Source organism: Benincasa hispida, chromosome 7 (genome assembly GCF_009727055.1).
Source record: "Benincasa hispida cultivar B227 chromosome 7, ASM972705v1, whole genome shotgun sequence".
NCBI classification, from domain to species: domain Eukaryota; kingdom Viridiplantae; phylum Streptophyta; class Magnoliopsida; order Cucurbitales; family Cucurbitaceae; genus Benincasa; species Benincasa hispida.
In genome coordinates, this window is record NC_052355.1 from 24,894,111 (window position 1) to 24,910,708 (window position 16,598).

At 35.5% G+C, this 16,598-nt stretch overlaps 1 protein-coding gene across 2 annotated transcripts; it reads right to left on the reverse strand.

Moving 5' to 3' along the window:
• Window positions 1–1,959: 1,959 nt before the first annotated feature.
• Window positions 1,960–6,938, reverse strand: LOC120081462. Of its 2 annotated transcripts, XM_039036345.1 has the most exons (8): window positions 6,023–6,937; window positions 5,713–5,916; window positions 5,533–5,622; window positions 5,319–5,429; window positions 4,163–4,285; window positions 3,883–4,002; window positions 3,478–3,654; window positions 1,960–2,475 (listed from the first exon to the last, which is right to left on the reverse strand). In XM_039036345.1, exons 1-8 carry the CDS (start codon window positions 6,527–6,529, stop codon window positions 2,116–2,118), a joined length of 1,692 nt encoding a protein of 563 aa, XP_038892273.1. In that variant the 5' UTR covers window positions 6,530–6,937; the 3' UTR covers window positions 1,960–2,115. The 2 variants fall into 2 exon arrangements, with proteins under 2 accessions (XP_038892273.1, XP_038892274.1); XM_039036346.1 differs by lacking the exon at window positions 5,319–5,429 and having other exon boundaries at window positions 6,023–6,938.
• Window positions 6,939–16,598: the final 9,660 nt, after the last annotated feature.

Below are 16,598 nucleotides of genomic sequence, written 5' to 3' on the forward strand. Positions count from 1 at the left end.
TGAGTCAACTCTTGCACTGATATCCGCAATCTCTACCCCGACGACATCGAGGGTGGCTCGAAAGTCTTCAAATAACTCCGTCACCATTTGAATTATCGCTTTTTGCGAGCTGTCTGGTTTTTCAACACACTTTTCCATAAGGGCAACAGAGCCTGACGAGCCATCCTCACGCTCGAAACCATCAGTTCTCATAGTTTTTGCTTCTAGGGTCTCAACCCTTGTTAACAATTCCTTGACGGGCATCCCGTCTAAGCGACTAGCTACCGCGTCGAATTCATCGATCTTGTCAGAGACTTCTTGTAATCGAGTTTCTAGGAACCGAACTTGATCAGGGACTTCAATTAGATAGAGCATGATCGATTGATTAGGGAGTTTTTTTTGTTCATATCTACTTTTTTTTTTTTTTTTTTTCAGATATACTTTTTTTGGGAGTTTTTTTTCTAAAAAAAAAATTCATATCTTTTCTTTTTAGTTTTTTTTTTGTTCAGATATATTTCTTTTGGGAGTTTTTTTTTTATCCAGATCTACTTTTTTGGGATTTTTTTTCGTGGGTTTTGGATCTCTCTTCTCCCTATATTTTATTGTTCCATGCTTGTTAGATTTATAGGGGTTTTTTTGTTCAATGGATTTTTAGGCTTCGATCTCCTTATTAGGTTTTTTCCTTAGATTTTTGGATTTTGATGTCCCAACTATGTTTTATCGTTGGCTTTTTTTGGGGTTCGATTTTATTAGAATGTGTTAGACTGAACAAAAAAAATGGTAATTAAATTGAAAGAAAGTATATTTGGTAAATAAATTTTAAAAAAAAATATTTGGTAAACAAACTAGAAAAAAAACGTAGATGGTAAAAAAGTTAAAGAAAAAACAATTAGTATATAAACTAGAACTAAACTAATTGGTAAATAGTTGTAAATAAAATTAGAAAACAAATAGTTGGTAATTAGATTTTCAAAAAGAAAAGTTGTTAGATAAATTATAAAAAAACATGGTTTGGGATTAAATTTTAAAGAACATAGTCGTAAATAAAATGTAAAAAAGAAAAAGAAGAATAAGAGCCAGTAAACATATGTTATGTAAAGTTAATGATCCATTCTCAGGTCTAAGATAATGAGATATTTATCAACCTAGTATATTGTAAAGATAAGCCTCACGAAACATTACTTATTGAGACTTGTTTGGGTTGAATATAGCTACACTTAGAATTAGGCATATCTAATTGCACAATTTATTTATTTTTAATAGGTAGTAGAAGGTTGCATTGGAACTCCTAAACCATAACCAAATTTGTGTTTAGTACATGAATACATTGAAAATTGATTATGTTTTGCAAATTTTAAAAAAATATAGTTTTTTTTTTCTTTTGTCAAAAAAAAAAAAAAAAAAAAAAAAAAAAAAAAAAAAGAAACAAAAACAAAAACAAAACAAAGACAAAAACTACATCAAATGTCCCAACTCAATCAATTCAACTATGCACCCCCATTGTAGACTTTTAGACTCAACTCAACTCTATACCCCAAATACAAGACAATCTAACTCTCCAGTTCCCTAGATAACAATTACCAACTCAATCCAACTTTCTACATTTATCGTGCGTCAAATACCCTCTTAAAGTTACAATGTAATAAATTTTTCTTTCAGAAATATATTTATTCCTTTGAGATTGAAGGGATGTGTGCACTACACCCAAGTATTACTCCTCACATAAAGTTTAATATTTAGGTCAAATTTCAAAGAAATTGTACTACTTAAATGGAAAAAAAACAAAAATTTTGATTTTTCCTCTTTAAATAGTTTAATCCTTCCTCTTAAATTTTGCGCACTCACTCAAATTTATCTCGAACCATTGCCAAATTATTCCAGGAACGATACATTACACATTTTACATCCCTACAATCTGATATTTTACGATGAAAGCTGGATTTGTTGGGATGGGAATTTAGCTCATTCCTATAAAAAAAAAAATGCCAACAGCTCAACCAAACATAATAAAATTATCACAAATTCTTTATTTACAAATACAAATATCGTAAAATTCCAACTTTTTTTTAAAAAAAAAACAAAAACCAAAAAAACAATGCTTTTATCACAATCAAACCTGTCCTTGACACCATCAGATCAGATGATAGAAGCATAATATGAGGAACAATTTAAAGAACTTACGCCGCATAGTAGTAAACTGCCCGATTCTATTCTGCTTCTGAAAACAACTCGATCCAACAACAGGCTTTCTTTTGCCTTCTGTAAATTCGTATCATTCATCATATCACAATGCTTCATGCTTACGACTTGTGATTCGTTGTCGTCTTTCTGAATGTACTTCCCAATGTCCTGTTTGATCCCATAGCTTTCATGAGGTTTCTTTGTGAAGGAAAACTGAGCTTTGCCTTTCCCATGTTTGCTCAGGTTATTGCTTCTGTAAGATGTCTGCCCTAAATTATATTGGTCAATCTCAGATGAAGTTCCAATTGCTGGTTCCTGAAAGTGCAGTGTTGACACGGGAAAATCTATCAGCAATTCGATTTCCATGAAAAGTAGTTATACGATTCAATTGCATAGGTTTGCATTTTCAATTTGTGGGGAACAATAGGCCCAGCCTCACGTCCTTACTTTAAAGATATCATGTCAACTGGAGATTCTTTTTTTTGATATCTGTGAGAGTTGGGCCTGTTTGCACATACTCCAACTAATCTTACGAGACAACCCATCTGATCCTATATATTTGAGTGCCAAAGAAATGTAGAATATTAAATCCTACGTAGGTGGCTATCATGAATTGAACTCATTCCCTCTAAATCCTGAAGGAAGATTTCTAAAACAAGTATCCTAGTAGTTTGCTGAAGCATAGCACTTATGATTTTTTTAAGTTGAAAGAACTAAAAGAGGAAACTTGAGCAACATAAACTTGGAACGGTGAGTGAAAGTAGATTCCTCTTTTAAGATCTCCTGAACCCGGATATAGCCAATTTGTTTGAGAGTTGAATATTTAAAGAAAGTTGAATGTTCTATCTGGACTCTCAAGCTCGGTCGTTTTAAATTTTTAATTTTTATGACCAACTTCAAGTTCAACTTCAAAGTTCTACAAATTAGTGCAGCATGTCCAAAAGAAATGGCGAAGAATTAATTTTTTGTGTGTCCAATAGGCACACTTACAGGCTACAGTATCACCAAGCTCTGCACTCCCTTCTCTACAAATGTGAAGGGTTTAAGAGGTCTTTCTTTCAAAGGGTAACCCACAATTTCGTGGCTTAACTAAGTCAGAGCAACCTTGTGAAGGACTTATTGAGGCATGAAAGAATATATTATATGAGATAAAAGAAGATATTATCTGATTATAGGATCACTCCTTGGAGGGCTACCCCTAGTTGTCGACATGACAAAAGAAAACAGAAAAGAAAAGATCATGATAAATGATTCAAAAGTGAACCAAATTGTCAAAGAAACAAATGCTCAAGTAATAACTGAAACACTTTAACTTGCCTGGGGGATGGTACCATCTTCCACCTGGGTAGTGGAAGAAACTTGGTGGATAGGGGGTGTTTCTTCCAGTGATGAGAAATCAGAACCATCAAATGTTGATAACGAAACACACTCATCAAAATATGCCAAGGCATCGTCAGTTAAACGCTTTGACATCCTTCTTCTTTCAATACTAGCCTGTTTTAAATTGAACAAACGATCAATTCCTCGCTGCCATTCCTTTGTGCAAGATATGCATCAGAAAGACCAGAATGTAAATATGCTAAATCCGTAATGGAGGAAATCGCATCCTGTCTTCAATCATTTGTTGAAGAGAGGAACTTATCAGGAGAATTCTAGACAGATTATGCCAAAACGGGGTACTGATTTGAATGTAACATGGATGAAGAAACTATGAGAGCATACTTTTCGTCTCATAGAAGTCTTAGGAGCTGGTATTACTTCCCGCAAAATTCTACTGAGCTCTAATTCACGATGCTCTTCCACTGCCAAGTCTGCCCGAAGTTTTCTAGCTCGCTCTTGCGACTACAAGTTGAAGGAAATTATATTAATGTCTTATTATTAGCAATTAAATAATAAAAACAGAAAAGAATTTGGAAACACAAAATATGAACCATAATCGAACGGGAGGAACAACCATCAATATCGAGAAGGGTATGAAGTTAAATGAATAAACAAGTACTACCTGCTCAAGCTTCTTCGTATACTCGCTTCTCAAGTCCACCAATTCAATTGCACCTGGATTCACCAATTCAGGAGGGATATCAATGTCAGAACTTCCTGTAGTATCAGCACTGCTTTGTGGAGCCTGAAATTATAAGCCATGAAATAGTTGAAGCAAACAACATTATGAACAAATTTGAACATATAGATAGGTCATCTTATACAAGAGAAATATATATCAAATTATTCCTGGTCTACATTTCTCATTTCCAGGAATTTTGATGTGCCAGTATATAATTGACAATCTTTATTAGTTAAACAGATCTAAATCATCTGATCAACTATTCCTGTTCCTAGCTAATAGTATGGTTTCATATACTATAAATATCCAAGACTCCATGATTCTAAATTAAGCTAATATAAAAGTTTTTCGAGATAAGGGTGAGAACACCAAAAAATTGTTTCCCCCGTGAAAGAATAGTTATTATAAATAAACCCTCAACGTGATAAAGAAACAACCCAAAAGTTAGAAATATCCATTCCTCACACTTGTGAACAGCAAAAAACCATGGATATGGACTGAATTCCAAATATCTTGTGAATTTTACTACCTTTATAAGACATGTTCTGAAAAACTAAGGGCTGTAGTGAAAATATCAGTAAAGATATCAACAAGGCTCGAGATGCCGGAAAGTATTAAAGACTTTTCAACAACAATTGTCGGAAAGTTGGGGTTTATGGTTGGAGAGAAACAATATATCATTCAAGAACAAGAAAGATTGTGAAAGAAACTATTGGCTCGGCAACATTCATTGTCCTTTAGGTATTCCATACATCTTGTAATTACTTCCCTCACAATTTACCGAACTTCCATAACTTGATGATGTCTTACCACAATCTTAATAAAATGAGCTTCTTTAGGGGAAAAAAGCTATATTTTTTACATCCATCCAATAATAATTCCAAAATAATCAAATTAAAAAATTTCATGCCAACATGACCAGAGCTCAACTGGTATAATAAGGTATGTACCCTCAACTAAAGGGTTAGAGATTCAAGTATCTCACCCCACATATCATTCAACTAAACAAAAATTCATATACTTCCTCTAAGAGTTCCAATGTTATACGAACAAAGAGACGAAAGAAACATAAACATCCGCAGAAGACGGAACTTACACTGAGAAGGTCATTGTGGATATCTTGGACAGCACGTCTTACTTCATATTGAATTATGTCATATATGTCACTACCACTGGAATGTCCTTGCAAACAATCCCCTTTTATTGACTATTGAAGGAACCAGAGTCATAATTAAACAATTAAACTATGGCTTAGCACTACTTAAATGAGAATATTCAAACAGAAATAATCTAAAATTGGCATAACCCACCTTCATTTGTTCACAAACAGCTCTTACGGTCCTCTCTTCAGCTTCAGACAAAGAGCTCGCTGTGGACAGCCTATCTTCAAAACTACAAGACTGGGACCAATGTTCCAACACTTAGTGATAATAATGTAGCATCAACAGGAAAGATCTTATAGAAATAAAAGAAGAATTTAAAGCTTTTACCACCGACACATCGCAGTTATCTGATAAATCAAAGGGCAAACGATGACTCGACCGATCTCGCAGGCCTTTTGATTGCTGCAAAGCATCCGAAGAACTACTTCTAGTTCTAACTAAGCCAACCTCTCTCCGCCCATGAAGCAACGAATCTGGAGTCTTTCTATTATTGAATTTCGTACTATAACGACTATCTCGCTCAGCCTCACTCTTAATATCAGAAAGAAGGGAAAAGAATTCAGTTCTAGTGCTCCTAACATTCTTTGAACTTGCAGATATAGAGAAAACAAAGCAGGGAATGAAATTAATGTCGAACCTCAGAGTTCAAGGACAGCGATGAGACAGGATATCGAGTCACAGACGCCGAGCGTTCCCGCCGTTCAGTGCCTACCCTCGACAAGCTTCGGCCACCGGTTTTCCTGCTTCCTGAACCTACACTTCCAGAATCGGAGCTCCTCGACACTGATCGTCCCCTAGAATTCTCAACACCACCAGAACTGACACGTTTCGAACTTCCTGCACTAATTCTGGTGGAACTTCCATCAGATTCAAGGTTAACAGTTCGAGCTTCTTCCAAAGGAGGCGAACCATTGCTCCAGAAGAGCGGATTATCTCTACTATTCGAAAAATCTGCCGAAACATCCGCAGCGCTAGATCTGGAAAAGGCACTCACGCTTCGTGATCTACGGATAGTAGCTTTCTTGGGAGAATTACCACTCGGCTTGCTATCTTTACCCGATGTTGACGCGCCACTGCTCGAAGAAGGTGTCACCGAAGTCGAACCTCCTCTTCTAGATGAGGATTTGAAGGCAGCCATCGCCATTAGTAATTAACAATGAAAACAACACGAGGATCGGAAATGGCGAGTCGAGAGAACTTAAGAATGCATCTAAACAAAGGTAGGCGATAATAGTCAAAGCTGAAAGGGTTGGATGAAGCATTCATAAGAGTAAAATATAAGAGTCGAAGGCGAAGATTACGGAGTATGATTGATTAAAATACAGAAAGAAAGAAGATGCAATGATTTTGTGCAGAATAACACCGAGAGAGAGGAAGGCGACGCGACGGAGCTGACCGGACACCGCTCTGCTTCCGCCGAGTTTCTTGATTGCGCCGCCACGCAGTAGGAAATCGTGTTATCTACAAAACACCGCGATGACACGTTTTTTTTATTAAACAAATCGTCATTCGTTTCTTTCTCGCCTTATGCAGCATAAAGCCATAAACGCATTTCATACCGGAATTCTAAAGGGTTTTTTTTTTCAAAATAAATAATAATAATAAATTTTAGATATTTATGCCTTTTAAAAAAATAAAAAAAATAGTAAAGTTTTCGAAAATAAAAAATAAAATATACAAAATAAAAATAAAAAAAATAACGCCAAAATGAGCCTAACTTAGCACTAATAAACCAATATTAAGGTTCAAATTTTCTTACCTCACATTAATATGTTTAAATCTAACTAAATTTTAAGATTTTTTTTTTAATAAAGATTAAATTAGAAAAAAAAAATTAGATGAAGAGTGTATAGACTATGGCCTACACGGGTGTGTTGGATTACATTTTCAAGTGTTTAATTTAAAAACTAAGTTATTTTGGAAAAATTTGAAGTGTTTGACAACCACTCAAAATAGTTTCTCAAGCGTATTTTAATCAATTTTTATCAAAAATGTTTAAATAAAAATGAGATTTTTGAAAAATATTTTTTTCTTAAGTCAATCCGACGGATCTTACATCGTCTTATTATTAAAATTTTTGAAATTAGATTGTTGGAAAATAAAATTTAGGAATTTAGCTCTGGTGGTAATCATTTGATTTTTGTTTTTTACTTTTGAAAACTATGTTTATTTTCTCACTATTTCTTGTTCATGGTTTTTATATTTCCTATATAAGCATTTGAATTCTTAATCAATTTCAAAAAATAAAAACAAGTTTTTTAAAAACTACTTTTTAAGCCTTTGGTAACCATTTCTTTTTTTTCTTTTTTTTTTTTAGTTTTTGGAAAAATAAGCATATTTTCTCTCAATTTCTTACTTATGGTTTTCATCTTTAAGAGTTGAAATTTTTAGCCAAATTTCAAAAATAAAAACAAGTTTTTGAAAACATTAGTAAAAAGTAGATAAAAAAGCAAGACATTTAGACGTGGTAGGATTGTTTATAGATTTCATAAACCAAAAACTCAAAATTAAATGGCTAACAAATGATACCTTAATTTTTGAATGTTGTTTTTGATTTTGAAAACACTCCTCAAATCTAGATAACAAAACATATACCAATAGATGGAAGTGACGGCTTATAAGCTTAATTTCCAAAAAAAACCAAAATAAAAAATTAAATGGTTAACAAACAAAGCTTTAATTATTATTTCCATTAAATTTTAAAGACCAAAAAATATTTTTTTAACCAACATTTATGTGTCAATGTGAGCATAATACAACAATATAATGGTATTCCAAATATTTCATTAAGTTGTGATATTGTTTACATTCCTATACCCATACTATTTCCTCTTTTGAAACTTTGTTTGCATTTTTTACCCTATTAGATTTTTACAATTTGGTCTCTCCAATTTTGACTTTTATAGTAATACTCAACTACATCACAAAATGCACGTATTTTTATGTATTTACTTTTATCATATCTACAATATTTTTAAAAAATTGATCATGTAACAAATTATGATTGAATAATTTGATGAAAAAAACGATAAGAGTGTCCCGAAATACTTTTTTCTCTAATAATCTACTAAACAATTAAAGGCTGACGAGAGAAATAGCAAATGCTAAAATTTCATTCAGAAAAATGGCAAAAATATTATAAAATTGTAAAAAATAGCAAACTGAATTTAAATAATAGAAAATATATATTAGTGAATGATCAAACTACCCAAAAACTAATAAATTGAGTACAAATAGACAATGTTTCAAAAATAACTCGAAAACTGCAAATACACTCTTCTAAACTTTTAGAAAAAAATTACAATCTCAATCGAAATCTAAAAAAATAAACAACATGGTTAAAATCTTATAAACCGTTCAAAAATCTAAAACTTGTCAATATGGTCCTCATCGAGAAACAATTGGTGGCTGCTTCTTCAATGGATGGCCATGATGGTGTGTTTGTGGTGTGATGGTCACGGGTGGTGGCATGCAACTACTTAGAGAACCTGTCGATGATGAGCAAAAAAATATTTGACATGCAAACCGAAATGTAGTAGAGAGGATGTGGTGAGAGAAGAAATAATGGAAGGTTGTAAAGGAGGTGACCTAAGATGTGGTGAGGAGGGTGTGCTAGCATTGATTTTAAATGAGAGGTTGCGGAGATGTTATGGCTACAAGTTTGCTCGAGATGGAAAATGGGAAAGAGAAAAATGAAAAAATGAGATAAGAGGGAGGTAAAGTAGAAGAGAATTTTTTTAAAAAGAATATATATATATTTTTAGGGAGGAAAGTACTTAGATTTTTTATTTTTTTCACAAAAATTATAAATATATTGAAACTTTTGGAAATAAGGGTGAGGTTGTTTTTTTTTTTTTTAATAAATGATATATTGTTATATCATTATATTACATTTTAAAATAAATAAACTATATAAATAGTAATAATATACACAAAAAATTAATATAATAACAAAATGTATAAACAAATAATAAAAAAGATAAAACGGAACCTGATAACAAAAGATAGACTCAAATATATATTGTTGAAGAACACGGAGAATCTCTAATTTAAATAAGGAAACACGAAAAATAAAAGTTAAAATTGCATAACTTTATATTACATTTACATTGTATGTGTACATGTAGATTAGTTGATCTCATAACTTCATGTTATAAATACTCTGCAAATGTATATTAGTTAATTTTTAGAGTCTATCGAGGGAAAACTGAAAATACGTTTAACTTTATATTACATTTTGGAGTTGATAACAATATCTTTAAACTAATAAAAAAAATTTTTTGATAAAACTAAATATGGTAACAAAAGTTAAACTAATTGAAAAATAGTTAGATAAACAAAATTTGATAATAATGTTCTCATGAAGTTGAAGAGAATGTTCTATTTCAGGTGAATTATTATTCAAATATATAGTGTATTTGCAAGATTCACAGGTACATTAGAAAATAGTCGACCACTATATATAAATCATAACTCCAATTCTCTGTTCTCCGCAATCACGGAAGTCCCAATTTATTGTAGCCTCTAATTTTGATTTGCTTCGATGAATAAGATTTCATCCTCTTTGGCCGAAAAACAAATAAGTTGATTATAATAATGAAACAAAAGAAGATTGAATGTCATACAATAACAAATGAAGAGAAAAAGATGAAAATCGATAGATGGATAGAAAGAGAAAAAGAATAAAAGATAAGTATAATCCATTGTAAAGCCTTAGCAAAAACAATAGCTTGTGAAAAAAATCACAACAAAACCTAATTCAATAAACACTCTGTGAGTAAGAAAAGTGATGAATATTTTCTTTTTTCGAATCGTTAAAGTAATATAAAAATCTAATGATATAAAATAATTCAAACCTTTAAGTCTATGAGAAATATTCAGCTAATTTATTAAGAATATGTATAAAACCGTGCAAAACAATTAAAAAATTTGAATAAATTTAAATATATATAAAGTAATGAAAAACAATTCAAAGACTAGAATAAATTAAAATTTTGATTAGATAAAATAAAATTGATAATATATGAAAATTTAAAATATAAATTTGATAAAAAAAAATTTGGATATCTAATTAAAGTGAGATTAATGAGAAAAATAGTTAAACAGAATCTAAATTAATAATAAAATATATAGATTACGTTTACATAAAAAAATCAGGGGCAAAAATTTTAATTAGTTTTATCAATAACAACAAGTACCAACTAGACACTGACAAATAAGGGATTCACTCCAATTCCCCGAACAATTAACAACATGTTCCATTTCCAACAAGTCCGAATTGGTTTTAAAATGGGCCGGGCTTTGTCACATTTGTCTGAGACTTGAGAAAGCCCGTTATTGCCATTCATATGGACTTTATAAGGAAACCCGTTTCTCAATTTAGGTTTTTTGGGCTTTTTTTTCTAGAAAATTACGTAAAAAAAATAGTGTATGATTTATTTATTAAAATTTTACATTTTATATCTCTAAATTAAAGTTGAATCGAGAAAATAAATTTTGAGAAAAAATATTAATGAATTCTATTGAATGGACTAAAAATAAAAATTATCGACCCTCAATCGAGTTTGAATTGGATTTAAAATAAGTTTGGGTTAGATTGATTATTTTTATTTTTATTTTTTTAAAATTTGCAGAGATTTAATCTAGTTCACGAGCGAAATTTCAAAAATATCCTAAAATTGTAATATATTTCATATCTAGATTTTGCTCTAATTTTCGGACAAATATAACCCTTAATACTTATTCTCTCTTATTAAAGTTTTAAATTTTTTACAATTTAATTTTAATTAAAAATTCAATAAAAAATTCAATTAAATATTAAAAATTGATATTATCAATTAATACGGTAGATCTCGTAATTAATGCGGGATATTATTTTATTCTTTCACTTATATGGTGTACCCCTTCAATTTTAGGAATATTTTAGTTAAGTTTTTTTTTTTTTTTTTTTTTTTTTTTTTGCATTTTGGATTATTATTTAATGAGTATATATATATATATATATATATATATATATATTAGAATAGGTGATATTATTATACAACAGGGGAGATCCCACAGCCCGGATCAAGGCATCAAAGCAACAAAATACAAGCAAAGACAGGACAACAAAACCAAAACAAAGCTAACAAAATTAGACCATAACAAAACCAAAACATAAATGCAAAATCCCCAAACCACCAGGGAGAAAGCTAGAGAAAAGAAACCAAAACCCCACAAACTAGGGACAACAACAAAACAAAGAACGGCAAGTTAAAAAAAAAGAAACAACCATAAACACACTAGATAAGACCAAGAAGATCAATTCGCCAGGAAGCAAATCGAGCACGAACCATAGAGACCATAAGGTGAAATAGAGCAGACACCGACCTTGGTCGACCTCCATGCAGTCGCCGATTACGCTCCTGCCAGATGTAGTAGATGGAAGCACACCAGAATACACGGAACAACTTACTACGCACCTCTTTACCCGACCCCACTCGACATAACCAACTCAATTCGACATCCCAACCCGTCACCCAATGAGACGAACCCAACTGACGCAACACACCAGACCACACCTCTCTCCAAAACTCACACTCAAAATATAAATGATCCCACGACTCCACACCTCCCCCACACAAAAGACACCCTCCTTTGAAAACACACCTCAACTCCTTAACCAATCCCACGTACCCAACCTGTCCCTCAAAGCTAACCACGCACAGAAGAAGTGATGCAGAATACCACCTCTCGCCCACAAAATATTAGCCCAAGACACCCTAGGACGACGAGGACGAAAACTCTCCCATGCACTATTGATAGAAAATCGACCACTAAAATCCAACACTTCCTCCCCCCTCACCAAGAACCCACTGCCTGAATAAGACCCCAGATCTCAAGCAACTCCCAAGACACTATAGGCCACCTCCAACCTTTCTCACTATCCATGAACTCTGACAACCGCGCCTCCAAACTACTCACTGCATCATAAACCACCATAGACCCATATGAATCCAAAATCGCACCTCCCGATAACCAAGGATCCCACCAAACAAAACAAGACCGTTCATCGCTGACCATCAAACGAACCAGATGCTTGAATCTATCTCTACTTCGCAAGATAGCCCTCAAGCACCAATACCTCCTAACCTCACTTTGAACAGCTCACAAAGACCGTTAACGCGAAACATACGCCTCCACCTACGCCATCCATAATGATCCTGGTTTAATTAAAAGAAGCCAGAGCAGCTTCATAATAGCAGCCTGGTTCCATGAGGCCACATGCTTCACACCCAACCCCCCTCTCCTAACGACAAGCACATCTCATCCCATGCCACCCGTGTACCACCCTGACTCACCACAATACCCTTCCATAAATAACTACGTAACAGACGATCAACCTCATGAGTTACACACGTAGGCAACACGATGATGCTACACCGAAACACTTGAAAGAACTGTAAAACAGACCTAACAAGCTGCAACCTCCCAGCAAAGGAGAGGGACTGCACTGCTCAGTTTCTAATACTAGCTGTAATCCTCTGTACCAAAGGCACACAATCCACAACCCTCAACCGACTAGCCAATAAAGGTAATCCTAGATACCTAAGAGGTAGCGAACCAAGAGAGAAACCCATAAACGTAACTAGTTCCTCTACCTCACCTGACTCCACACCTACAACAAACATGGAACTCTTCCCAACATTTGCAACTAACCTAGACAGCCCTGCAAAATCTACCAAGACCTGCCTCACGAACTCCAAAGAATCTCTCTCAGCTGTACAGAAAATCATCAAATTGTCTGCAAAAACCAAATGAGTCAGGCCCACACACTCACACCGATCATGGAACCTAAACCACACAAGAGGTTTATTCAACAACCTAGAGAAGACTTCCATCACCATCATAAACAAAAAAAGGAGACAACAGATCCCCCTGTCTCAACCCTTTTCTATAAGGAAAAAATCCTTAAAGGGAACCATTAATCATCACAGAAAACGTAGGCGAAGTAATACAAGCCCTCACCCAACTAATAAACTGAAGGGGCGTATCTATAGCCAGCAACACACCAAACAGAAAATCTCAATTGATCGAATCATACGCCTTCTGAAGGTCTACCTTCAACATACAAAGCGACTTCCCTCTACCCTTCTTATAGACCCCCATAAGCTCCTGACATAATAAAATGTTATCGAAAATCGACCTATCCGGAAAAAACGTAGACTGGTTACCAATGATGAAAGCAGGCAACCACAACCGCAATCTTTCAACTAAGATCCTCGAGATACACTTATACACAACATTGCAACAAGAAATATGATGAAACTCCTCCACGTTCAGCTCCCCGCCTCTTTGGGATAAAAGTAATAGAAGTAGAATTAACTCCACCAGGCAGGCAACATGACTAAAAAAAGTTCATCACAACATCACAGAAATCATCCCCAACCACACTCCAAACAACTTTGTAAAAATCCATCGAAAACTCATCAGGCCCAGGAGCCTTCCCAGACTTCATCGAGAATAAAGCCTTCTGAATCTCATCCCGACTCACTGGGTGACCAAGCGCCTCCACCCCCTCCTTGGACCAGCTAAACTGCACAATATCCCCAATTTGGGTAGTAAAATCCCTATACCCCACAGGCTGAGACCCCAAACTACCTCAAAAGAACTCTACCGCCACCCCTGCCACCATGTCATGCACCATCTGACGAGTCCCTCCAGCATTCACGATCGTAAATAAACCAATGCAATTGCAACGAGAACGAACATAACGATGAAAAAAAGTTGTGTTCATATCACCTAACTCTAGCCACCTCACCCTGGTCTTCTGCCGGAGCGACGCCTCCTTCAATCTAGTTACTAACCAGAACACCTCAGTGGCCCGAGCGCCTCTGCACACACTGATTCTGAATCAGGATCCCTTTCCTCCTCAGCCAGAGTAACCTCCATATCCTGCCTAGCCACTCGCACCTCATCAGCTAACACATAGATATGCCTAACAAATGATGCACGTAAAACCCGCTTCACTGCCTTCAAATTTTGCACAAAGCTAACCATAGAAGACACATCCTCAAACCTTCTCCACACTGACCTGATAGTATTAATAAAACCATCAGCTTTCGCCCAATGAGAAAAATAGCGAAATGTAGGAGGCGACCTACTCCTCGTCTCTCCTATAGAAACCAGAAGAGGGCTATGATCAGAAATCCCCCATTGACCAACCCTAACCTTCGAATATGGAAAAGTTACCTTCCACGCCTCATTAGACAAGCATCGATCCAACCGGCGCAAGATACCATTTTCCTGAAGTTTACTAGTCCAAGTAAACCAGTTACTTGTCACACCCAACTCAACCAGATCTGCCTCTATTAAGCCCCATCAAACTCCTCCATTTCCTTCAAGCTAGGGCAACCACTAAAATCCTTCGAACTGCTATGATAGCATTAAAATCCCCTAAAAAAACTTCAGGAAGCTGCCACGAAGCACACACATCAATCAACTGAGACCACAAGTTCCTCCTCTCGCTCACGTGATTAGAGGCATACACAACACCAATATGTACCTAGCACTAGATACAATCTCCACTAAGGTTCCAGAAATGAACTGATCCCCACTGACATCTATAGAAAAATCATAGACACTCTTCTGCCACATCACCTAGATCCTCCAAACTCCCCGCACACTATAGCTACACACACAACTCCAAGCATCACCAAACCTACCCATTCACCATACCAAAGTTCTTCTCACGACGACACCCCCGTTTCAAGCAACAGTAGAAAGTAACAGGATGAGGAAGCCAAAAAGTCTATCACCATCCTACACTTGACAGGGTCATTCAACCCTTAACATTCCAGGAACACCAAATCATGAACCTTGTAAGAAATCACACCTACCACCTCCTACTGGGCCTTTGCCCAAACTCTCGAACATCCCATCCATAACAGACAATGGATCAGGATCTGCTTGCACTAGTGCCAATGCCAACGAGTCTCCCCCCTCATCACACAAAACGTCAAACTGATTACATTCATCAACATGCTTTATGAACTCTGTAATTCCAGGGGACCCATAAACTACTCAGCTTCTTAAGGGCGTCGAACTCGGTGACCTACTACCACTCCTATGCCTTACACCTCCTCTATCACGCCTACAATGACTAACCATAGTATACTCGTCATCACTCCCCGCACCCTTATTCCCATCCAATGGGCTAACTTCCATCCCACTAATACCTAAATCCTGCCCCTTCCTTACACTCTTAAGTCCCCCATTCTCCCCTAAACACCCCTCATTAACTGCCACAATACATAACTCTTAACCATTTGCCACACCCTATTTCTCACACATACCCCCAATATGCCCAAAGGAACCACAACAAGCACACTAACGAGGTTTCCACTCATACACTACTGGAATAATAAACTCCTGACCCTGCATTCTAACAGTGACTGAATAGGGCAATAACGAATCACCATCCACCTGAACACAAACCCTTGCATACGATAACCACCACCGCTCTCTTGTTGCAACATCAAAAGAGACAGTCTTACCCACGACACTAGCTAACACTGCTAAACCCCTATCCATCCACAACTCCAGAGGAACACACTCCAGTTTAATCCATATAGAAACAGAATAAAAAACAAAGATTTTAGGAACAATACCTGGAGACCACTATTGTAATAAGAAGGCTTGCCATCCAAGTGCCACAGACCATTCTCCTGCACCCAATCCCATGACTCTACCTTCTGAAATTTAAAGATAATCAAAACCGTTCTCCAACAAGGTAATAGTTGGCATCTTTACGTGTCCCCAAATTCTCTGAATAAGTCGAAAAATAATAGAATACAGGAGTTTGACATCCACAAACTGACCAACCAAAGATTTCTCCCACAAACAAACACCCTCATCAATAATCTCCTCACAAGATTCAACAATAACTTTATCATTTTCAACCAATGGGGGAATGAACTCTAAATTTCCCCACAAATTAGACTAAAAAAGGGCCGCCCATGAATTTCTCCCTTTCACGCCGGAACCAGAACCATATTGCTTCTCCAACCGGTCTGATCTAGCTAAATCGGTTTTGAGAACCGGCTCCTTCCGCTCACAAAAATCCCATGCGTCCACCGAACGACCTTCGCTTCTAAAAAGCCTAGCTCGTGAAACCTCCTCACGGCCTGGCTTCTGCCCTCCCCCCTCCCCCTCCCCGCGAGCCTCCTAACTCC